General features: G+C 39.1%; 1 protein-coding gene across 4 annotated transcripts in view; it reads right to left on the minus strand.

Annotated features, from left to right (window-relative positions):
* The window catches only part of DCAF5 (DDB1 and CUL4 associated factor 5), a 77589-nt gene that overhangs the window by 21746 nt on the left and 29440 nt on the right, over positions 1–26403 (minus strand). For all 4 annotated transcript variants that reach the window (XM_065686747.1, XM_065686750.1, XM_065686749.1 and 1 more), the window contains exon 6: positions 11711–11924. In XM_065686747.1, coding sequence (XP_065542819.1) covers positions 11711–11924 — 214 coding nt within the window. The remainder of the gene's footprint in view (positions 1–11710; positions 11925–26403) is intronic.

The raw sequence follows: 26403 nt of genomic DNA on the forward strand, positions 1-26403 counted from the left end.
GACTCTTGTCAGAAGCACGCAGTGGATGCTCAGGAAGTCACAAGTCACAGCAAGGGAAATTCCAGCTGAACACAAAGGAACAGCATGTTCAGGAGAAGCATAACACTGCAACTCAGCCCCAGGAAGGTGGTGGAATATCCACCATTACAAATCCAAAATACACCTGGGCAATTCCCTGAGTAACCTGATCTGACTGTGAGGATGCCATGCTCTGAGCAGATGATCTCCAGATCTCTCTTCTGATTAATTTTTTCCCAAAGATTATAAAAATAAAGAGGGAGATAATTGTCTTGGTGGATTGGGATTGGTTTTGGGGTTGGGGGGCAGGAAAGGAAGTGGGGGGAAGAGGTGGGCAGTATCAGGAAAATGTCCATCTGAAACCTTTACACTCCATCACCCATCAGAGCTTCATGAAGACTACAATGGGAAGACAGATGTAGGCCACAAAAACAGAGTCATAAGGTGCAGTTCAGTACATGGACTTGCATAAATTCAGGTGGTCACATCTGGGTGATCTGAAGAAATAAATCGGCAAAGTACCTTAAAGTAGTTGACAGAATCATAGAATGGCTGAGGCTGGAAGGGACTTCCAAAGGTCACCTAGTTCAGCCACCCTGCTCAAGCAGGGTTGCCTACAGCCTGCCCATCACCATGTCCAGAAGACTTTTTGGTATCTCCAATAGTGGAGATACTCAATCCAACTATCTCAACTTGAGATAGCTGCTACTTACTTAAAAGCACCATGAAGTCCTTTTGCTTTATTACTATTCTCTAGCCTAACGATGTCTGCACCAATCAAATACACTCTGCCAAAGTATTCTGGAGTGAATTAAGAGAAAATAAGTAGGGATGAATCAAGCATCCACACTGCAACTTATGTCTACTCAAGGAACAAAGGTCAGCTCAGGATGTGAACTGTTCTGAAGAAGTACTTAAGAGTTTAATCTTGCAACTGAGACAGCCATCACAAAGTGCCAAAAGCACTTATCAAATATTAATTGATAAAAATCATCTACACAAGTTTGATATTGTAAGCAATGGGCTGCAAGTTGCAAACTTTTAATACAAATTGAAATTTCTTTTTGATAGTTAGCTCTGCCAATAGTTATCAGAAATAGATCACATTGCACAAAATACCCATTCTTTGGTAACCCTGCCATTCCACTATTGCTGCTGTAGTAGTCAGAACTGTTTTCCACTCTTTCCCTGTTAGGATACCTCTAGGGTACACATTTTGCTGCTGTTCTCACAATAAAGAATTGAATCCCCAAATGCATTTCTTTGATCCTTTTCTGCAAGATCAGGTGATAGGGGTCTAAAAAGTAGAACATGGCTTTTCAGACAGACCAAGAAACTGCCAGAAGCACAACTTCATGGATGCTGCTACTGCAAGAAAAAATGTGGCCACTGAAGCTTCAAGAGCAGGCACCCAAACTGCTGAAGCCAGAAACATGCCTCTTCCATGACATTTGAAAAAGAAACTCAATTCCAATTAGTATTCTTTGCACAGGACAATGGGAACCCAAGACCTCTGGAGAGCACAGCTGGACTGACATTACTAGGACATTTACATGATCATCTGTTAAAATTTTTCTTTGATGTATTATTACTGTAACAATAGCCAACAGTTTTCCACACTACTTGGAAGCTGGAGAATAAGGATTGAGAAAATGCAAAAGTCAGTCCTTACTACTGGACATTTTAAAGAAGTGATTGTTATGAAGTGCACCAAACCCTAGTTAATAGGGCTGAACTCCTGAGGGAATGGAGTAGACTTTTTAAAAGGAAGGAACAGAAAGGAAAGAAAAAAGAAGGGGTTCAGGTACAGCAAATGAAATAATGTCATGCTGCCTGTGCTCAGACTCCACTTTAATTGTGGCCAAGGATTTTTGGACCTGACCGGATTTGAAAAACGTATTCCCTAGAAGAATACCTTCTACTCACTCACTTTCAGAACAAAAGCCCAGATAATGAAATCACAGAGGCAAGCCAGTAAGAGGCAAAACCATGCACATTCAGAGAGACAAGTAAATGGCTAAGACAGCGTGTACTTCCATTGCTCCTGCCCTCCCCCTCAAAAGACAAACTCCAAGCAGAACATAACCTCAAGAACCAGTACAGTGCTGAGTTCTGAACCAGACCAGACTCTGTGAGGAGCTCAGATGCTCAGATGTCTGAGGGGAGAGATCAATATTAAAACCACCTGTTTCATTGTCTGCATTTTTTGCTGCTGTATCTGACCATGACTTCGGAAATCAACATTCATAATATTCACATGAACATCAGATTAGACAGAAAAACAGTTGCGAACAATTAATACTGGAGTTTTTTTAGAAGGGAAGAATCGGCTTCTATGTCTAGCCATTAGCAACAATGACAGGAAAAGGCTTCCAGATGACTCCAAGCTGCTGATTCAGAAGTTTGCCTTAGAAGGAAGAAAACTCTCAGGCGTGGTTAGAGTCTGCTGCTGGAGAAAACACAAATTCAGTCTGAGCTTCAAGTACACATAAAATGCTTAAAATGAACCATCATCAGGAATCTGGCAGAATTACTTTGCTCCCCACTCTTCTCAATTTCTCTCTCACCAAGGAAATTACAGCAGTTGATATAAATAAATGGAGATCTAATCTGTTGCAGCTATAGTCTTGTAACAGTGGCATTAGCATTGTGTTTCATAGAGTACTACCACTGGGGGTTTTATTTTTGTTCTTACCACTGTTAGCTTTCAAAATCCCACAAGCTGCATTCCCTCGGATGCTACTGAATATGGAGTATTTCAATAAAATTATATCTAAATCAGACCTTATTTTACAGTTTCCAACATCCACATTTTCTGTTTACATAAAATTTCCTCTTGCTTATGACCTATAGCAGAGACATTTCAAGCTTTTGGCCCTAAACAATGGACCAGGAGACATGGATCATTTTTCCAAAAGTACCAGCAAGTCTTCTGAATGGCCCTACTAATTTAGGAGAGAGCAAGAAGAATGTAGGAGAATTTGTCTTAAAAGCTGAAACCAAAAAGCTTCATCACCGTATAATTACAAATGTATGAATGAGACCATGGGTAAGAGCACAGAGATGGTAATTATTTGAAAATTGATTGCTGCTAAGCTACTAGCAGGAGAATGAGAGACTCAAATTCCACAATGCTGCTTACCGCTTAGCTAACAAGTCAGCTCTGAACGAGACTAAACCTAAATCTCAGTTCCTACTCACTTGAGCATGTCTCTCCTTTCCTCAGAGGGGCCAATGAAACTTGGGGCAGAAAGATTCCATCTACTCTGATCTTTCTCAGGCTTTTAGAAAGCTGTCTCTTAGCTTCTTGAAGTAAAGCAAAATCCACATGCTGGGGAAGAAGCTCAAAGGCATCTAACTTTGGAACAGTTCTGATGGTGCTTTACACAGCTTCTTTAAGAGACAGATGTACAGTCCCTCCATATATTGCTTGTAATATAATGTAACTCAATGGTGGGGTGTAGGCTTTTACTTTTTTCTATGACAACAGATAAAGAATCTGGATTGGTGGCAGTCTGCTAGGTTGAAATCTTAGCTCCTCTAGAGCTCATGAGAAGAGCTGCCTTGCACATCTCTGTAGTGGGATATGAACTGACGAAACCACAGTTAGACTTGAAGCATCACAGAAATCTGAAAACATCGATTATTTGTGCAAAGGAGATTTAAATTCATAGTAATCAGCACGTTGAAGAAGGAATCCATTTACACAAAGAATGTAAAAACTGAACATTTTTCCAAAGAGGAAAGGTTTCCTAAAGAAACAGGGCTCATGTTATTCTGTTCTTTGTGGCATCTGTCTCCAAGAACTTTCAAACTTAATGGCCAATTTCAAATCTGATAGAGGACCTGAGGGTTCCAGAATTATGGACTGTCTAGAAATACTAATTTTACAAACAGGCAGCCATGCAGAGGAGAGAGAGAGACACTGTAAGTAGCTACTGAGACCAAAGCAGTACTGTAATTACACCCCCCTGCTAAATACCAGGAAACCCAAACGGGATTTTGTTGGGCATCCTTGAGCCCAACAAAATCCCAATGAAATCCCCACAATCTGCTTCTCATAAACCTATTTCAAAGGGGATAAGAAAGGAAACTATAAATAAGTAAAAACAAAAAGGAAGAAAGGTCATCTCATATACACATATATGCTTTGTGTGTATATAATATTACAATTGTGAACAGGGGTCTTGCTTTACGTTACATATTTTGCATGAAAAATGTCTGATGGAATACAACCAGATTTTTTTTTATAGCTGCTTCTGAGCCTTTTGTGATGCCAAAAATGCTCTAAGCATCTTCACATCTTCCTTATAAATGAGATTTCCCTTGCTATATTCTCAATTTTTAAAAACTACCAATACTTCATTTACCATTTGATGAGAATTTAGTGTTAAGGCTACAGGTAGAAAACCCACAGATCTGCTTCCAAACCAAATTTCTATTGTTAAGACTAGCCACTGATCAGAAGGCAAACGAGGTAAGGACACATCTATTGAGGAGGTAAAGACTTCCTATTCAAAAAGCAACAAGCAAACAAACACAGTGCCAGTCTGGTTCAGCAGCTAGAACAGTAAAACACTATACAAACTGCAATCAGACATTCAATACATTTCTTCTCATTTATGTATTTCAACCTTTCACCTTCTATAGGGGTCTGGTGGGTGCCAGTACAGTTCAAGAAAGCCAATTCTGAAACGTGTTTTGGAAAACTTAATGGTTAAGAAAATAATTTGCCTACAAGAAAGGATACTTACGTATTATTTTATCCTCTGCTTTCTAATAAATTCTGGGTTGCAAATTGTGTCTTTTGTACAGTATTTAACAAATTCAAAGAGTAATCTACAACTAGAGATCACAGCACTGTGGTATTAAAAAACATGTTTGCTTTGAAAACAGATGTCTTTTTTCATACTAGCCAGGACAGCAGCTTGCAACCTGTACTGTTTGAGACTGTTATTCAGGGAGGTTGAAACTGGCACAAAAAAAGAACTTAAAAGTTTTCCATCTCGGCCTGAGAATCAAGCAGGTATGTCCAAAGGCTTCTTATGACAGAAACTTTGTTCCTCACTAAGTAGCATGCCTATCTCATGAACTGGGAAAAGAAAAGCTGTGACACAGCAGACTGGAAAAACGCTAATTGCTTCTAGTACGTAAAATTCAAAGCCAAAAATCTGTATTTCCACTCCCTAAATCCCTAATCTTATAAGCAGCCAACTCTGCGTGGGGCAGTTTTAAATGCTTACAGAAGCATCATCAGGAACAATCCATCAACATTTTTACAGCTGCCTTATTGCCAGTCAGAAAGGCCACAACAGCAATTTTATTCATGAACAAAAGCAATTTAGAAACCCTCATTGCAGATTTCTATGGCAAGGAAAATATTCCTATTACGTTTCAAACAAAGCGACAAGTTTAGCTGAGTGCATGAAGGAGACTTTTCTGTACATGGCTGAAGCTGCAGGTACCCCAATTGCTCTCTGTCTTCTTCAGCCAAATGTTATTTTACTTTTATAAACACACATTAAATCAAATATTCCCTTAGTCAAAATCCTTCAGAATTCAGTCGCTTTTTCAGTATCTACACAAGGCCTAGTTTTAACACCTCAACATGACGCACTGTCAAGTGCAGCACCTTTTGTGTGTCATCTTCAGCAGCGCATTCCTGCTCACTCTTCTCTTTCCTCTCCCCAGCTGTGCAAGGGATGCTACTGAACTGCAGATTTCCTGTGATGCGTTATGAGGAACATGAAGCCTGCAGACTTCAAAGTCTTTCTAGTCAGGGTTTCATTCCAGCAGAATTTAGCCACAGTATAGGTCCCTTCAGGCTAATGCATTACTGTCCAGAGGTCTAAAAACGTTCCCCAAGGGCTTACACGAATGCAGAAGAGACAGGAAATAGGGCTGGCAGGATGTCCCAGGGAACGGGGGAAGAGGCAACCAGAATTAAGAAGGGTTAAACAAAACTCCCATCCCCTTCTGTCAAGACCCTGACTTCGAAGAGACGTTTTCAGTATGGCCCTCCCATGTCAATTAACAAAAGTAATGGGGAATAAATAAATAAATAAATTCCAAAGCCAGGGAAATTACTCATGTATGTATATTTTAGATCTATGTAATGTTATGCATACAGCTGGGATTTAAAGTGCAATTTAGATAAAGTAAAAAAACAAAATACAACCTCATCAGTAATTCTTAGAAGAAGCCAATTTAAGACAAAGTAAGACATTGATTTCCTTTTTATCCAAGCAGAGCAACATATTTTCACTCTAAGTGCTTTTCATATAATAAGAAATGCTGACTGCAGTAAGCTACTATTCATAAAGTCTTCTCTGTGCACAGGCAACTCACAATATATTCTTTAGAAGAATGATTTACTTTTTTCTGTTTAGTTTTTAAAGCTAGACATGGATAAGTACTGTTTACTGAGATAAATGGCCTTTAAGTTAGATGACAAAAACCTAAGAACACAGAAGAAAAGTTTCATTTCTTTACAAACGCAATCACAACCATTTAACACTCCTGGCACCTACACAGCTAATTCTGTTCCAGGAAAGGTTACATTCATGTAATAAGTCCGTCTTGCTAAAAACTGGGTTGTCCCTAACTGGGGCTATTTAGCACACAGACTTCAACATAATGAAGGCTGTAACTTTATAGGGAGTTGGAACAGTCTGCAGAGCAGTGCATTCCTATACCAGCATAATGTCAACAGAAAAGGCTGAGTGGTGATGTAATGTCTGAGGGCATGCCAGAGTCAAGAGACTTTTTGTTTGATTCACAGGGTACAAGTTATTTCTCCCCACCCCCACCTTTTTTCAAGGAGGCAATGGGAAGTTGATTTTACAGCTACAGTAATATAGTTATAGAGCTTCACATTATCTGCACAGTGAAAAATGGGAATGAGCTGTTAACATTCATCATCATGACACAGGCAACAATTATTCAGCAAGAAAAGCTTTTGGTCTATTTTAGTTTGGAGGGGGGGTGGTGGTTGGTTTTTGTGGGTCTTTTTTTCTGCTGCCCATCACCATGGCCCTCTGAGGCTCCTACACTTAAAAATGCATGTGGGTACCTGAGGCTCTTCAATACTTCCTGTATTAATACTTCCTGTATCCTCAGATCATAGAATCATTGAATAGTTAGGGTTGGAAAGGACCTCAAGATCATCTAGTTCCAACCCCCCTCTCATGGGCAGGGACACCTCACACTAAACCATCCCACACAAGGCTTCATCCAACCTGGCCTTGAACACTGCCAGGGATGGAGCACTCACAACCTCCCTGGGCAACCCATTCCAGTGCCTCACCACCCTAACAGGAAAGAATTTCCTCCTTATATCCAATCTAAACTTCCCCTGTTTCAGTTTTAACCCATTACCCCTTGTCCTGTCACTACAGTCCCTAATGAAGAGTCCCTCCCCAGCATCCCTATAGGCCCCCTTCAGATACTGGAAGGCTGCTATGAGGTCTCCACACAGCCTTCTCTTCTCCAGGCTGAACAGCCCCAACTTCCTCAGCCTGTCTTCATACGGGAGGTGCTCCAGTCCCCTGATCATCCTCGTGGCCCTCCTCTGGACTTGTTCAAACAGTTCCATGTCCTTTTTATGTTGAGGACACAAGATCCAAGAAGGTATTTTTCCATACGAGTCTAGCAATTAAAAATCCTTAGTATTTAAATAATATTTCCCAAATTCTAATGCTGACAAGAAGAATGGAAACTCCCCCAGTCCCCTGACACAACTTAAGATTTTCACACATTTTATGATTTGTACATAAACAAACATTTGTGCACACAAGGGTAAAGTCAGTGGGAGTCAGATGCGTAAATAAACTGCCTTTAAAATTCTAGGCCTGGATCCCTGTACCAGAAGGATGGGTAAATTACGCTTTCAAATAAACCTCTACAGCCAACAGGGAGGGAGTGGGCAGCTGAGAGTCATGCTTGATTCATCCAGCCTATCTCACCCTTCCTTCCCTTCCACAGCTGTATGACTCAAGAGAACTCCTGGATAACGCACATGGCAAACAATTTTGAGCATGTTTATCTACCAGTACCACAGCTCTCTTAAAGAGAAAAGTCAGTGTCATGTGAATGAGCTCATTAAACTCAAGAAATGTACAAAAGAGACGAGCAAATGGAGGTAATCATAAATGGGTGCAAATACACCACCACCTAAACATTGCCTGTCAAGCTTTGGTAGTTGTAAGAATCAGCAAAAGTCTGACTGTGGCATTTCTAGGAAAATTTCTTGCATGTACTATTCACTGATATCAGCTTCATACAGACTACAGCAATAATACTTCTAGAGGAAAACAACAGCAGCTGTTCATCCTTGCAAGATTCCTGTCACTTAGCTTGTGCTACAACCCTCACATCCAAAATACCCGCAACAACTCAAAATCACCTAAGCATTTCAGAATGTGTTCTTTTAAACTTAAAAAAGTAAAAATAATTTAAGAGTGAATCTGAGTTTTATTCCTTAAAGCATTAATGGTATTTCATTTTTCCTTAAGAGGTTACAATCTACTTGCATCACAGATACTTCAATAAAATGACCTGGCATGCAGATTACTGCATACCTGCAAGTAGCAAGCTCCCCTCTAGAGTAAGAGCTCTGGATACACATCCTGTTGAGTACCTGTCAGAATTTGTGCGTGCTAAAAGACAATACTGAGAAAACATTAGTATACGGAGCCTATCTGCCATCCACAGACAAACCAAACAGTCTTCTGCAACTAGTAGTCTGTGTTTTATTTGTGTAAAGAAACTGTATTAATTTAACACACATACCTTTGTCAAAGTAAGAATAACACATCTGATCATTATAGGAACTTAAGTATTTAATTCCTTAAAGTATGAGGGTGATCTCTAAGAGAACTCATAGGCTGTGTGCTTGCAGCTTGGAATCTGTTAGTTTCTGCCATATGAAAATCCAACAGCTCCATATGGAAGATGGTGTTACTTACCTTCTATGTAGATTTTCACCACTATGTTACAGCAAACTTCCAAAGTCAAGTACTAAAACACTAACGGCTGTTGTTTTTTAAACCCTGATGGTCTTGATTTACCAGAAAACTTCGTGTGAGTAAACCATTTTCCTTGTACAAACTTTGTGGAAAGATTAGCAAAGGCCGTAGTTGTGAGGAGCTGAGTCTCACAGCACTGAAAAGCCATCTCTTGATCTCTCACCCACTCTCTGATCTCTACCTTCTATCGCATTCAGACACTTGCCAGAACCCTCTGAGTATCATATAAGTCATTAACCCATAAAAAGAAGAAAATACTTCTGCCAGGTTAGGAAGTTGAATCAGTGAAAAGTCTTGCATCACCTCTGCTGGCTGAGAAATGCCTCCCCCTTTCAGCAGTTCACTTTTTTCCTCAATGCAACTACATTCTAAGCACTGATGAGTTAAGGATTTCTAAGCATTGATAAATTAAGGATATCCCTTTTTTGTTAGGGTTAAAATATAGAATAGAAACACAACTTCATCAGATGAACTACCCGTGCTAACCACACATAGGTTTTGAACACAGGAGAGTCACACTTTCAGATTACTATGCTCCGTATGAAGTATTAAAACCTAAGACAGTTTAAAAGTGAAAAAACCCCAAACCACTGAGACATCATTTTAATAAAGATTTAAAGAAAAATTGAAGATAGAAGAAAATCAGAGGTACAGTGAGGGAAAAATTTCTGAAGAAGCCTTTCTACCACAAGTGCCACTCATAATCTGAACACAACTTTCTTATCTTTAGATCCCTCCCTTAAATGAGCCTTAGCCCATGCAAAGTTTTGATTCTACAAGGAAATACAAGCAAGGAATTCTATTAAATTTACTTTGCATGGATCTCAAATGAAAGACATTATTTATTAAGGCAAAAGACAGAACTATTAAATGGGAAAGGGGGCTAGAACCAGATTAAACTGGAACCAGATTTATTTCTTTTTCTGGTGAATTCTGATTTGCAGAGGAAGTCTTTTATACATTATTTCACACTCACAAAACTCACCGAAAAGCAGTATTCTAGCTGTATAGAGGGGTACAACTCAAATAACGTTTTTTCCTCATCTTGTCTATCTTATGGCAGGTTCCTACTCTAACCTTCTTTTCTAGATACACCTGGAATTGGTTCTCTGTAAAAGACAGTCCCTAATGATTATCACCAGTGTTGACAATCTTAGTCAGCTGAATGAGTGTTACTGCACAGTTATGGATGCAAACAGTTGCGCCACAGGTTCGCATTTTCTGTTATTTCATTATCTTTTTTCCTTTCGAGTTAGATGATAGGTACAAGCAAGTATCTAAATGCCGATTTCCATAATCTCTAATATTCTGTATTAAACTTAATCTTCCATATTAGCTTCTTACAGCATTTATAAGGGTATATAAATGCCTGCCTTTTGCTCAGATTTCCAACTGGCTAGTAGCATTATGTGTTGATACTTATTCAAACAGAAAGCCCATCAAGCCAAAAGAGTATCAAGGGGATTTAAAAAACAAAAAAATGCAAGACTTCTGAAGCACTGCATCAACCTAATACAGAACAGCCATATCCTTCCTATTAAAACAACACCATACTCATAAGAAAATGGCCTAGAAAGCACAACAGACACTTTTATCTTGACCTTCAGTAGCAGATAAGCAGCTAAACTATGTGTCAGAATGTACAGGGGCCTACTCTGACTTCATCTTTAGGCTAAATAATGGACCACAAGTCATCAGCAGCTTTCTTCTTAAACAAGACGTGTGTTTGCCCATTCCTTATAGTAAATCACTCTATTTTTTTAAAAATACTTTTATTATTACATTTTCACATTCCTCCTGCCAAAAACTATGTAAAACTCTGAAACACTTCTCAAGTTCAGTGACGTAAATATATTTCCTACTTGCAAACTGAAAGAAGCTCAACTCTGCCTCCTGCAGCAGCAGCAATAGAATTAATGACCAAATTCTAATGCAGGAATTTTACTGATGACAGCTAATAAATTTTCAGATCTTGACTATACTATCATGGCTTAAAAATACTTTGTTTTGTCCTTAAGCAGAGTTAGTGGTTATTAAATACAGCTGTCCAAAGACAATATCCAGTTCTAGAATCATACAAACTGCTGTTAGTCCCTTTATGTGATCTATTTCTGATAAGTAGCAGAGACAGAGTCCTGCCTCAGTGAAGCAACAAACTATTCTTTCCTAACCACCTGTTATCACCACTTACAGAACACTGAACTATAAAGATCTATAAAATGATCAAGGAATATAGTATTAAAAGAGAAACTGAACAATTTGACATAAGAATCAGTAACTCTATAAATCCACAATACCGTTTTGTGGGATTGCCTCTACTGCACTAAGCAATAATGAAATGCAAGGAAGATGCTTGCTTATCCTATGTAGATAATATTGTCTACCCATCCTTCTAAAATCATATTAATCTGACCTAAAAAGCCTCTGCAAATATTTTTCTTGTGATCATCACCTTCCAAGAAAGTACTGGATCATGTCAAATAGCAGTAAAATTTATCACATGCTTTGGTGTATGTTTTCCTTCCTTCAGAGCCTACATTGCCAAACAGTTCTGAGGTAAGCCTACACATATCCTGCCTTCTGTTTCATCTCCCAAGCAACTCACAGGTGTTTTCAAACACTAATGGAAACTCTGGAGACTGAGGGCAGCATTGCTTGATTATTACCTGATCACGATCACCTGCAAAACAGCAGCTCTTCATAGTACATGAGTTGAAGTACCCTTGGTTGTCAAACTGGAAGACAGGCAGCCGACAGTGAATGTCGTAGAGGACTGGTGGAAGGCGCCGACGCAGTGCCAGCAGCTGGGTTCCGTTGCTGTTGAACCGGACGCTCATGGCACTCTGAAGGGAGAGGTTTCCACCATAGCGTAGCAGCGAACTGGGAAAAGATAGCAGAAACAAGTGAGGTGGCATTAAAGACAAAAGAATCTCTCCAACCTTACTGAGTCATTTCAAACAAGCCCAGTAAACTATAATCTTACTTTGTGTGCATTTAATTTCTGCTTCAAAGCATCAATTTCCAAACGAACTTCATTCAAAACCTGAATTACAAACTTTCAAAACACTGAAGTAACACTATAAGGTCTTCAGAAGAGTAAATTTAAAGACTGTAAGTAGTTTTGTTAGTAACAGCTACATTTCCCACATAGGAGCAAAGTTTCGCAGAGTAACCTTAGCCTTAAAAAGACTGTTCCTGTATTTCTGGGATGTCTGCATTTGAGACTGACCCCACCAGCATCCATCTGGTGTCTGAATCCAGCCAGCCCAAACTTTTTTTCCTTTGCTCTGGCACCAGATGGCATTTTCTCTGATGTCAGATACTCTGACCATTGTATCACTTCTGCTTCTATTTACACTTCTACAGGCATAAGAGGATGTCTGAGTTCTACAATCAGTTCCAGGTGTTGCATATAAAAGGCCATCTTACTAACAAGTTATTGCAAGAAATGCTAAACCAAGTCACCTCGCTAATCTCAAACTTGCTTCATCAAAAATACTGCCAAGTAAACAAGACAATTATGCTACTATGTGACACCTAAACCCCTCATAGTTGAATTTGCTAGTCTCTTTGTCCCATATAAGGCTGTATGATCAGAGCTAGAGTATTTGTATCAGCTCTTATTGACGTATACAAGACAAAACCAACGGGTTACAAATTTCCAGGCTCTCTCTTCAAAACTATAAAAGAGTATGGAATTTGTTCCATCCAGGAACCTAAAGGTAATCAAAACATACCTGAAATTCAACTTGCACTGTATGGGCTTTCTGTTTTTTTCAAAGACTTAATTCATTTCCTGTGCTTGAAATAACTGTGTGTATGGAAAGGGAGACAATGAAGGAAGAAGACATTTTATCCCTTTTTTGTTGGGGAAAAAAAAAAAAAATCACTAAAACCTCCTTGAGCAGTACCAGAGCTTGACCTTTTGTTAACAGGTTTTGAGCAATCCACATCAAATATTCTTAAGTGCTGTGATTTCTATGCACCTTCTGCACCAGAAAAGGCACAAAATTTGCAGATCCTACAAGGACATTCATTCATGGACTTTAATGCATTATACTTTCTGATGTAGACCTCTGTCCCAACATTTGTGAGAAATGAGTCACTCAGCATAGATGGAAAGCCACATTCCATGCAGGTTGAAGCATGAATCCACTGCATGAGATACTGTAAAGTTAAAACCTATTGTTCCTAAGCCAGAGTTAAACAAAACCAAAAATAAAACAGAAAACTCTGCATAACAAGCACACTAGAAATGTACTGCTCTCTCACATGCACACTTTGTGACCTGATCAGTCAAAGCCAGGGTGCTGCAAAGAAATCAGAAGTCACAGTTTCAAAGCCAACTAGTAAGAGCTTCAAGCTGGGCACGACGACTTATGAATGCCTTATCATCATGAAGAGTCCTGCTCTCTTACCCCTGTGTGCATTTTTCCAGGCAAAGCTACTGAGCTTCTCTTAATAGTGTTCACAGCTTTTAATAAAAGCATGAGAAAATCTAATACTAGAAACTGTAGCCTTAGAGACAAGGATTTAGGATCCCTCATCAGCCCTAGTTTTTGTTAATCAAGATCCAGGAAGTACTCAGCCATCTCAAAATAGTCAGGCACTAAAAAAACATAAAAAATTAAAAAATCCAAACCCAAACAAAATCAAAACACACCCCCAGCCCATCCCAAACCAAAACCACCATAAAAATTAAACAAAAAAATCTAACCCAAACCCCCAAATCAACCAAAACCTCCGCCCCCAAAAACAGGCAGAAAAACAAAAGGTGATTTTTTCTATAAAAATATAAAAGTTCTCCATCATGGTAAGAATACCATAACATATATGCACCAGCTAGACTTAATGTTAAGGTGCAGTCACTGTGGCAGCAAGATTAAAGCCCTTTTCCTCATTATCAATTCACCTCCTCAATGTAAACCACAACCTGGAATTCTTTCCTGCCTACAAGTGAGTGAGCCTACCAGATGCCCCATCCTTTCCACTCTTCAGGCAAAGTTTCCATGGTTACTATTACTATGCCCTGCCTGAAATATTCTGAGATTATATTTTGCAATAATAGTGGTGTAACATCAAACTAGCTTCCATTCTGCTTACAGATGTTTTCATTAAACTGTAGCAGTCAAAGCTATCAAAGAAAACACCTCTTGGAGTTGAATGCTATATTGTGTTTCAGTAACTTTAGTGTAACAAAGCTTTAAAAGAATACTTTATTTCAGAAATTAAATGAAGAAAGGCTCAAGCTTCAGAAATTATGATCATACACACACATGAAAAGTCTAGAATTAAGGAGCTGCGTAGTTAAGACCCCTCAAAAGCCCAACAGCTTTGCCTACCTCATACCCTCACTTCACACGATTCAGCCCCACATGTAATGGAAATATAGTTGTGCTGCAGTTCCTTGAACATTTGGCACAAAGGAAAAAGAAAGAAACCAACTTAACCAAACAAATGAAAAAACTCAAACAAAAATCTCAAAACAAACAAACAAACCCCACACTAATAAAACAAGACAGTGGGCTAAGTTTGGCTATTAGAGAAGGAAATACTAAAATAGTCATTCCTCATTCATCAGACTCTATAACTCCAAGTACAGCAAAATGCTTCACTAAATCACAAGAGAGTGGTTTTCCCCACCGTGCTGTGTCCTGCTTGCTTCCTCTATGGCTCTTTGAAAGGGTTTATTAGATTAACTGCACAGTGTTTTCCTTTAACAAGCTATGGAAAGAGGTAGCAGGTAGTCAGGTGGGGGTGAGGAGAGACAAACTGACACCAGAACCCCCAAACATTTATTTCCTGACCTAGAGGAGGGAGTGCAGAGGAGGGAGTGCAGCTCATGGTTCCATCTTGGTGGAAAAGCTAGGAACTCAGTTCACAAACACAGAAGATAACCAGTCAGCTGTCTCCAAGAAAGAAGCTGGGGGAAGTTACGTTATTTTTTTACAGTATTATACCAGTACTACTACTCATTAGAACTAAAGAGGATGTCTGAATCAATAAGCTCTAAAGATCTTCAAACAAATCAGAACCAGTTTTGCTCTTTTTCCTTTTTTTGGGGTGGGGAGGGAAGAGGAAGGGAAGGGCTGTGTTTAAGCATGTTCAATGTTCAAATGACTACCTCCACTTTCTTGGCTGCATCACGGTGCTACTCTACACCTTTCTTTAGTCAGTGCTACCTCTGGATTTTTTCCACACAGGATTATGTGGGGCAGTGTAGACATGCTTGGGTATGTTGCTCATGCCACTTCTAATGGCTCCTTATTGCATGCTATAGCAAAGGAATTTCACAGGCAACACCTTCTTGCAGTTACTAAAAAGTTTACTGATATATCAGACTAAGAGCAATACTCTCAGACATAGGACATTGAGAGCTAGTGAGAAATTCGAAGACCATCTTAAAAGAACAACTACGAACAAGATGGGTGCCCCTCCTGCCAAAGGAATTATCCTTATGAATCCAGACCCAGACTACTCTGGCATTTAGTCTGCTTCCAAATTTGGCTCATCCAGCCAGCTGTGGAATGCTGGTATTGCCTACTAGCTCTGGAAGCAATACAGAGAGATACGTGTACTTCTGAGTTTTTAAAAAGGTCATCTTGGATGATTAAGAGAAACATCAAGTCCACAGATGGAACAGTAAAACCCAATCAAACATGCTGGAGCTGAAGGGAGACTGAGGAGGGAGGGAATGGACAGTTATGTGCAATATGGTCATCTCTGTAGTTGGATATGCTGCATGCAGGCAGCACTCAAGTGTTAACTAAATTCCAGCTCAGGCAAACAATGGAAGGCTTTCAATTCAAGAGTAGCACCACTAATGTAAATAAATACATTTTCTACTGGCAGCTAGTTGGGTGAGGGAAGAAGTAAGTCTCGCTGCACTCAGAATGTGCAGGAAAAGTCTATACCTGAAACAAGCGTTTCTCTCTCCTCCTTTCTTCCCTTTTCTAAACAAAAAAGCTTTTTCATCCTTTTTTGAAAAGTTGACTGCCTGACTGGTAAACACAAGTGTAACCCAGGCTATTCAAAAATTAACTTGGCAACAGACAGTGGCCATTAAAACCACGAGATCAGTGTCTTGGTAGAAATAAAAGCAGCATGAATGACAGGATCAAATAGAACCACTAAATAAAATCATTGAATAGCTTCTCTTGATAAGCTACAAATCTGACAACGAAAAGCAGCACACAAACTGTCCCTGGGATATGAGTGCCATTTAAGAGGGAGACGGAAGGAAGGAGGGAGAAAGTGTTAGCATCAAATAGCAGTGTGTGAAACTAACTTAATGAAAGAATGAACTTAAAAGGAAAAAATTAATTTAATGTTTGTAACTAATACACATCATTGCATACACCTGTTTTTGTCAGCATTTCTGTAGCCACAAAATTGAGGAACTTCGAACTATGCAAAAAGAACTGGAATGAAACTTGGCAAACAGAATCTTGCCCTGGAAAATTGCAGAAAGGTTTGGGTTTTATTTGGAATAAAGTTATCCTCTGTGTGTAAAAAAAAAACCCCACAATTCTTATTTAGTCTGGAGCAGACACTTAGAAAGAGCCAAATAACTAACTAACTAACCAAGCAAGCACAGGATCAAATCAGCATGGAAGGTTTTGGTTTCGGTTTTTTTTTACAGTAAGTTACAAGTCTCACAGACATCTCAAGATAGTTTCTTTGAAAAGCAGGTAAATCCTGTCAGAGCGTATGGAGCTTCTCTATATGTATTCAGAAGTGTTAACAAATGTGAATGTTCTTAAGATTGAAAAGGTTCAGAAATCATGCTCAGGATTTTCTTTTTTCTCAGTAGCATGCTCATTTTCAATTATATCATCAGTATTTCTGATTATTTCACTACCTTTACAAGAACTCTGTCCAAGAACTACATCCCCCAGAATCCTTAGCAGGAAGTAAGGGATATTTGCCTGGACTTTGAAGATCAACAAAATAAAATAAAGGCTGTGTATTGTCAGCCAAACTGAACACCTTAACTTTCCTTCAAAGAGGACATACAAGTAGAATCAAATGCATGCACCAAAGCTGGAAAAGTAGGGAATACGGGGTGAGGTTCTGCATGTTCAAGAAGATGTCATTCCTTCTGCTCTTTCCTGTTAGGGTCAGGATTATGTAACTTAGTATAAAAAGGAATCCCCCATCATTAATACATTTTTGTGCATGGCAAGCTCTAAGCTTCACCTTCCCCTCCAAACCAGGAGGTCAATAATTAATTTTTTTTTTTTATAAGAAAGATTTTTATCTGATAACTTCAGAATCTGGTTCCTTAAGAACATCAGACGTCACCAGATTTACGTAGCCAGAGAAGTCAGACCACGTAACAGCAACGGCTTGCGTGGTTTGGCCCTTATGATCTAATTGAATCACTGAATGCTAATGCTTCACCACTGATCTCAGGCAGCTCTCCAGAAAGCACTATATTTTCCTTTATTTTGCCTTCATTCATGGGAAAAAAACATACAGAATTTCAGCATTTTGAAGAATATGACAAGAGCAAAGGCATAAAGTAAACTAAACTCTCCCCCTCATCTGTATTACTTTTATCCTTCTATGACTTAAGGCTTTTCTGCCATTATAGCAATTAAACAGTAGCAAATGACAACAAACACACCCCCCTATTTGTTTGAATGTTTCAAATCCTCCTCCGGCTCTGTCTAACATTTGTTTTGGTCTTATTACAGACCTGTTCCCAAACATTTTCACTGTTCTAGGCTTGTCCTCACTACCGTTCTGTGAGTCAGCAGGCACAAGTGTCCTGTTCTCACTCTCTGATTGAATCATCCAGGTGTTACTGTAACCCGACTAAAAAATGAGACCTTGTAGACAGTAATTTTGCAGAAAAAGAAAAACAAATTAGCCAGGTTAAAAAATAAAAGAAAGTAGACAATATGAAGTAAAAAGCAACTGTCCAACAACCACAAGTAACCTAACAAAAATCACCTGATCATTTTCCTCCTTTTCTAATCTGAATTCTACAGCTGGAGCCCATTATTCAGCCTGTTCAGAAATAGTACCTTGTAGGATGGAGTACAGACTGTGAAAGAACACTGCACAGATGAATCCAGCAAAACACAAAGGAGTCGCTTCCATCAGATAACCAGAGAAGATGCAAATACAGCCAGACATGGCATGAGAAGATGACCTTTAAGTCAACTGAAGGAACAGAAACTGTTTCCAAAAGGAAGCACACACCAAAGTCATTGTAACACAAAGAACAAAGATACCAGAGAACCTTACCTTAATAAAATAATCTGAGTGTGAAAGCTGGTAATTCCTCCCGAAGGGTAAATCCATTTTCACACCTTAGTGTCTCTGCAAAAGCAGTCACGTACCAATACTGCAATCCTATGAAGCATTTTCTCCTACACACGTTTCTGTATTGGGATTCTTGTATTGCATTAGGAAAGCTGAGTAACAGCAGCCACAGGTTTGTTCTTTCATGCAATAATACATATGCACTCACCACCCTTCCTTCCCCCAGCAAAGCTGCACAGAATTTTAATTTAACAAAGCTATAAAAGCTGAAATTAAAGAGCAGCAACAAGAAAGTAGGCCTTTCTTTTGACAGGGAAAACGGCAAGATCCAAGATGCTCCTGCAGAAGCACAGTCCAGTCTTGACTCTATAAAGTTTTTGCCTCTAACAGGTACAAGATGAATAAAAATTATTATATAAAGCTAACTGAATGCAACTGCACACATAACTTTGGTCTCATCAAGTTGGTTCCACCAGTTTCCCATGGACTGACGTTTCAAAGTCTAATTCCTTGGTCTTACAAAACGGCTGAAGTAACATTTCACATGTTCTCCCACAAATGCACTACAAGAATGCTTCCTTTGTATTCAGTCACCAATAATTTATTTTACTTTTTAAAAGAAAAAATGGCATCTCTGAATTCCTATTTTAATTCCCCTCTCATTGAAATGAAGCATAAAGGTGATTAGGATAAGGCTTATATGATCACAGACCTATTTCCTCAGAAAGCAGGCTACCAAAAAAACATAAATCGGACCTTCTTTTGAATGACAGATTAATATTTGATACTTATAAAATCTGTACTGCAAGGCTAATACTTTACATTTCATATTCTTGCTTTAGAAAGACTGCTGTGTTCAAGAATTTCAAAACTAACAAAAAGATAAAGCATTATAAGGCTTTTAAAGAAGGAAGTATTCCCATTCCTTGATACAGGAAAAACTGAGGGCAAGAGAGGTCAATCAACAGACCTACCCAACACTGTGAAACAAAACCAGGCTTCCTGACTTCTTGTTTACTGCATGAAGCTACTTGTGTTCTTGAAAACTGCAAACCAGAACAGCACCACTGCTTCTGGGAGCAAGCTGGATCCCACAGAGCAAAGGGACAGTATGTAGCTTAAAGTGCCTGGCCAGAACCAAACCAGGCTAGTGTGGGCATGATGGTAAGTGTGAAAAAGTTTGAATCTTCTAATCAGAAAGTCTCCATGCATATGATGGAGGGCTATCTGCAATGGATAATGTGATTTTTTTCTAGAGGTTTGAGAAAATTAGTAAATCAGGACAGGAAAAGCTGAACAGAAGAGTCGCTACAGCCCTATCTGAGGACAAAAAAGAATTAGAAGCAAAAGTGCTAACAATACCCATTTTCATTATACAGCTTGAATCTCAGTAATCCAAATCTCATTTGTGTGTCTGATCAACAAATCTGCAGATGCTGCAGTAAAGACAAAAATCTTCCATTCTGTCATTGAAAAAAAAAAACCCCAACTTCAAAGATCTTTAGTTTGCACATCAGCAGATTAACCTGAATATACTCCACTACAGGAAGGATACCAACATAAGCATTAAAAAGGCTAAACTAAACCCTCTATCCCAAGAGAGGCTGACAAGGTTAGGCATAAAGCAGGACTGCAAACAAGATAAGGAGTGTGCACATCTAAAACAGAAGCGAAGTGAGAATGCCCATCCTACAATACCATCGTAGTTAATTCTGCAATAAGGAGAAGACAAAGGTGAGAAAAAGAGACTACAGCACCTGTTTCACACACTTTAATACCAAGCAGTATTCAGCAGACTTGCATACTTAAGTATTTCTAGACTATTAGGGTTCACACCAGCAACAGAAAAAAGCACTTGCTTCAAAGTAAAAAGTACCTAGCAATGAATTCACTGATTTACATCTTTTGCAACTTTGGTACAACATTTCTGTCTTTCCAAGGGAAAAAGAAAAGAAAGGAAAAAAAAGCAGAAGAGCATCAACTGGTTGAAAGTGGCAGCCACAAAAAAAGGAGGCCATATGCAGCAAAGTGCTTTTCCCAGCAGAAATAACACTTAAGCCATCAGCATAACCAAAGGTTTAATGACTGTCACCATCTCTCTTTGCCCAAAGTAAAAAAAAAAAAGGTTTACTTGGGAATTCATCCTTTTTTCTTCAGTGACCCCCTACTAGAGACACAGAGGGGACTAGGCTCAGATGTTTCTAACAACTGAAGAAGTAACTTGATTTTGGCTAAATCTGTGTAAAACAGTTTATAGAGATTTACTTATGGTTACAATGAGGAAAACAAAGAAAAGAATACTGTCACTCATCCAGATGCCATTAGCATTCAAAAATTCCTTCAACTCAACCCAAAGATTTCCAAAAAAGAATAAGTCAATCCCCATGAACATAAGCAACAATAAACTCCCTTTCTGTGACATTAAAGGGAACTTCTAAGAAATAATGGAAAACAAATGGTGGTGGTGGGGAGGGAATATCTAAGTTTGGGTTCTGAGTTATTTGTGGCAAATAAGCCAAGTTGGACTAGGTCACGAAAGTTTCAAATTCGAGGATGAGACACAGATCAGTTGAGCTGCCTCAATAGCACAGAAGCAAAACTGATGAGGATCGTACGTGTGCAGGACGAGTTGTATTTCCTGACTTGCAAGAGAAGACAAATAGTTATTTGAACTGTTTCAGCTGGTGTGGTTGACCCATACTGGTGAGTGCCTAAACAGCACTTAAAATTTGTTGTACTTTAACCTAGCTAAACGGGTTACTTTAATGAGCACAAAGTTAGTAAAAATTCACAACAAACGGTTCAACTGGGAAGGGAAAGAAAACAAACTGATAAGCTTGACAATGAAAAAGTGGTTGCCAAGATACACACTTTTCCTGAACTCATTAATACAGTGCTCTGCTCAGAGCAGGACTGCAGAGGTCTCCAAACAACCATGCAGCATACTTCTATTGCACTGAAGTAATTTGAACAGTTGGTTGCTAATTCAATGATGTAGAGGACTCCTCCATCTGCAAGCGCTTTGGTAATCTCAAAGCACAGGCATTAGAAGTGGTCAGAATCACAAGCTTCTTTCCTTCACACACAGTGCCAAAATGCAAAACAGTCAAAGAAAAACCTTAAATCTCCACATACTATTCCTTCCATCCCACTCAAAGCCCATAAGGAAAAAGACAATATCAACCAAAGATGCTACTTTGAGAAAATTTCCAATGCACCTGGTTCTAGCCTCTAAAGAGCCCTGAACCTCACTAAACTCATTGTCAAGAAGCAAACCCTGTAGTTATCCCCCTGCAAACAACCATCAATACTGCGTCCCACAGTTGTGCTTCCAGAAGCTCAATATTTCACAGTACTTCAGCCAACATACCAGATATCCTGGTAACACACAGATAAAATTAAGCAACAGCTACTTTTCAGAGGGAACTCAGGAAGGTAAGCTAGAAAGAATAAACCTCAGCATGTGCACGGGCATTTCTTAGAAAATAACTGCTGTCTCTGTTCTTCTGGTATGATCTTTAAGGATTAAATACCTTGAAGATTCAAGCTGGGAAACTAAAATCGGCAATAGTTCGAGACCTAAATCTGTGGAATTAGTTATAATGCTGGTTTTATGACTTTAGAATACCTTATGCATCACTACACAGGTTTTCTAAAGTCCTCACTATGCAACAGGCTATAAATATCACCTGTGGTACAGACAGCTGAAAATGCTCATCTTCCTTTCCTCCCTTTCTCTTGCATTCTCACCAATGAACAACAAAAAACCAAATCCAACAAAATAAACCCTGCCTCTATTTAGAGGTAATACTTAGCCCTCTCTTGCAAAGATGGTCAGTTTGACATCTAACTAAACTGTGAAGAGCTGTTCTCAAATTGCCTGTAGTTGTGACAGCTACCACTTCTATTTCAAAACCGACAAGGACTTGTGAAACTGAAACCTATGTTTTCCAGCTACACATCACCATGTCAATCTAACATAAGTCCCCTGCAAGACTTCTACATCCTTAGATTATTTTGAGTACAGAGATATTCCATATCCCTCCATAGAAAGAGGTCATGTAAGCCACATAATACATAGTTTCCCTCTTGCCATCAGAGACCACTGATCCACAAACAAGAAGGTAATACTCAAAGTATTACCTTCTTTACAGGTCTTTAAAAGGCTGTAAACTAAATGATACAAGTGAAGCTATAAAGCAAGGCAATAGGGAGCCAAGAACTGCATTTTCAGAAGTACTAAGTACCTGTGATTTCCAATAGATTTGGACCAGCAGTTATGTATTCAGTACATTGTTTTAAAAGCTAGATTGTGTTTTCTTACAGCACATGACTAAGCAGAACACCTAGTAATTAGCACTTTGCAGAAAAAGCTCTGTTCAAGACAAAGACTTTAGAGAACAGTCAGTTGGAGACCAGCAGCACAGTACAGCCACATCCTTCAAAGCCCTCCATATACCAGCAAGATCAACTTACCCTGACATTCACAAGCACTGAAGAGTCCTCCCTCAAGATCCTCATGAATCTAATTAGTCTGTTACAGGGAAGAAATTTCCATCTCTGTATTTTGCTTATTATTTAATGAGCTACTCACTAGTGATTCACTGATATTTAACAACAGGCATTCCTAATCCACAGCTTTGGGAGTCTGCTTCCTCTGAATTCTCAGTGCAGGAGGCAAATTTCTTGATGGGTGTTTTTTTGAGAAACAAATATTCATTTAATGTAAGCTAAAGAAGTTTGCTTGAAAAGGCTCTGAACTGCAGTTACTCCTCAGCCCAGACAAAGAAAGACATAAAAGTTGAATTAATGTTCTTGTTTGGCTTTGTCCATAGCATATTGATGGAAAACGCTGAAATAAACACTCTCTCAGCTTGGGCTTATGACTTGTATGGTCAAGTCAGCTTTAAAAATATGCTATGAAGTTTACAGTCACCAAGAGATACCAAGTTTGCCTGGGTGGTCAAGTATTTTTTAATTCATCATTGGACTTTTTGAGTACACTGACTTGTGATTATGCAGACAGCACAGGCCTCCTGAACTTTCAGACCCTTAAAAAAGTCTATTGCATGTAAGCATTTCTACCTCACTCAGAGCTTGAATGCAGTCCTTGAATTACGGGGACAGAAGTGTTCCCAGAACTCAACACTCAAGACTGGTGTCCTAGAACACTGTGTTGTACTGCAGGAACATAAAAAGTCAAGTGTCAAGTAGAAACACTCTCTGCTTATAATTTATTCTCATGTGACAGGCAGCCTTAGAAGGTAAATTACTCCCAACTCTGGTTATGTTTCACCTCTTCTACTTTATAAAAAGCTACCAGGAATGCTTCGTAAGCAATATGCTTATAACACAAAAAAGGGAAAGGTTAGTGTAGCAAAAAAACCTGAAGCAAGTAGAACAGTAATGCCACAGACATCTGAACTACCTAATAGTTCACTGCTCCTCAAATGAGGAAGGTCTTGCTTCCTTCTTATCTCCTTATCTCCTATTCTGTCTTACAGTCCTTCTCTCTTCTCCGTCACCTACATTACTCACTGGATCCTCCCTGAACACAGTTCAGCTTGCTAGGCCATAAGAAAGCTACAAAGCTTTTCTAGGTTAGTTTTCTAACTTCTGAGCATAATGAGTTGGCACAAAAACCAGGTCAATCACAGAATTAGCACAATGGACATAGAAGGAATGAGGGCCTGGGAGCTTTTAGATAAGCCCTCCCAGACTCACAAAAATGCCCGAGATATGCATTTCTGACACTGACCCAACACTTGTCATTTCAACCGCTGAACTGGATGCACAAATGGATCCCATCATGTAAAAAACTCAGGCCCAGTACTCCCATCGAAAGCTGAAAACACTTACGTGAACAGCCCATTAGTAGTGTGAAAAGCAGTTTAAAAGTATGTGATAGTCATTAGGAGGACAGACCAATAACCAATAATCATTTTGATCTCAAAAGCTTCCAGATTAGTTGATGCAAGGGGTGGAAGGGGGAGGGAGGTAGAGGGAGAGAGAGGGAACATAGAGAAAGAAGTAATTAAGGGAACAATTATTGTATTTTCTTAGGGGGAAAAGTTGCCTTTTTATCTCAGTACAAAGAAGAAGACCGGCATGGGGCTGTGTGGAAAAGGGAAAACATGACTACCTAAAAATAGCTTGAGTTATACAGTCGTTGCTTGAAATATATATGTCAACCGACTTGCTGAGTTGCCCTCAGCAATTCTGTAACAATAGCTATTATGTTGAAATAGTTTAAGATGAACGGACTTGCCTTTTTTATTTTTCTTTATACAGGCACAGCTTCCAGGCCCCATCTAGTGGTGCGAGTGCCCTACAACAGGCTCACTAGCCAAAACCACATTTAAGCTTTTCGGTTCAGTTTTCAAAAAGAAACAATACAGTTGGTTTCAGTTTAACTTCCACCTGAAAGAATGGCAATACCCACACGTTCTAAAAATAGAAAATAAGACTTCCAGGATCTCTAGTTAACTTGCAGTCATGCTGAACTTATTGGTTCATACACTGCTTCATATGCTATTTTAGAGGACGCAACACACCACATTCAGATCTTACTAGTACACTGGGGGAGAAGGGGGGAATTTTGCTGAACCAAATCTGAGACAGAAAAGATATCAAACTGTGAATGAACTCTGGGAAAAAGCAAAATGAATCTGCCTCTGTATCCTGACTCAGTCAGCAAGACTAATCAAATTATGACTATTTGAAGTGAGCTGAACTTTTCACAATTCAGAACTGCGCAACTGTGTCTAAATTTCCCCATGCATGCCAAGAAATGCTGTTTTTTTCAATTCTCTTTTTCACTGCAGTAGCCAAGCATAAAGCACTCCCAGGTTCCCCAGAGAAAGTTAACCAATTTCACAGTATATGAATAAAATTTACTCATAATCAGGACTCCTTTCTTAAACCCTAAAAATATTTTATTTTTAATTTGTAGATGTGTTTAGTGTTGCCTGACTAAAGCAGCAGATAAAAACAACTCTCTTGGCTGGAGGTGTGAACAGCAAGCTGAAAGGCAAATTCTCCTATGGCTCAACTGGAGAAGAGCCATGTATTTTGGAGAAAAAACACTCATGTAAAAATCCTCAAATTTTCCAAATAAGTAGATGCAGCTCATTTGTTTCTGAATCTGTATTTGAATTCCCTAACCCACAAGGATATCACAACTCCATTCAAGATTTTGAAAATTTAGAGCAATTATTTTAAAACTGCACAGTTAGCCATATTCCACTGCCAGACAAGTTCAGAAGTTAACAGCACATCACCCCCTTTCTGACAATGCATCATCAAGCTGACCAAAGTTAAAGCAAAACTGTACCTCAACTGAGGAACCTCTGCTGATTAAAACCAAGAATTCAGCATCAAGCCTGATGCCCTTCAAGTGAGTAAAAGCCAGCTAAAGCTGTGGGCTTATCAAACTATCAAACTATTTACAGATATAGTTGTCAATAGTATTACTGTACCAGTGCTGTTGGCCAGAATAAAGTTACGTGAAGGCATTGCTAGCTACACTACTGCTGTTGGGACAGTCTTCAGAATTCCAGGCTTTTCATTTGCTTTCTGGATTTTGCAGGGAAGCAGCAGCAGGATTCACCAGAACAGTCTCCAGTTATGAAGCAATCCAAGCAGTGGCTGCATCAGTTTATCTCTGCCTCCACTGAGAGCTGACAGAGAACAGGACAGTTGGAACAAATGAGTTTTACATGAAGTGTTATACTAGCCACAAAGTATTAACTACATATAACCGCTTCACCTTTCCCATATTGGAAGAGTGCTGTATCCCTTTAGAGTGCTTAACCCACTGGAAGTTATTGTTCTGGTGATCCACAGCAAACATCTAAAAACATCTATTCTCCTTCTCATATATTCACATATAGGAGAATATTCACATATTCTCCTTCTTTCATGGACATTCAATCCCTAATCAAAACCCCACTGCCACACATCATGATGGAACAGCTAAATTTTAACCTGACCTAGTCATTTCTGCTAGCACCACAGGTGGAATGATACAAGTGAAAAACTTCCACGATGCCCACAATATTGTGAAGGATTACACCAATACTGAAGG

Source organism: Lathamus discolor, chromosome 6, assembly GCF_037157495.1.
Source record: "Lathamus discolor isolate bLatDis1 chromosome 6, bLatDis1.hap1, whole genome shotgun sequence".
In the NCBI taxonomy this organism is placed as follows: domain Eukaryota; kingdom Metazoa; phylum Chordata; class Aves; order Psittaciformes; family Psittacidae; genus Lathamus; species Lathamus discolor.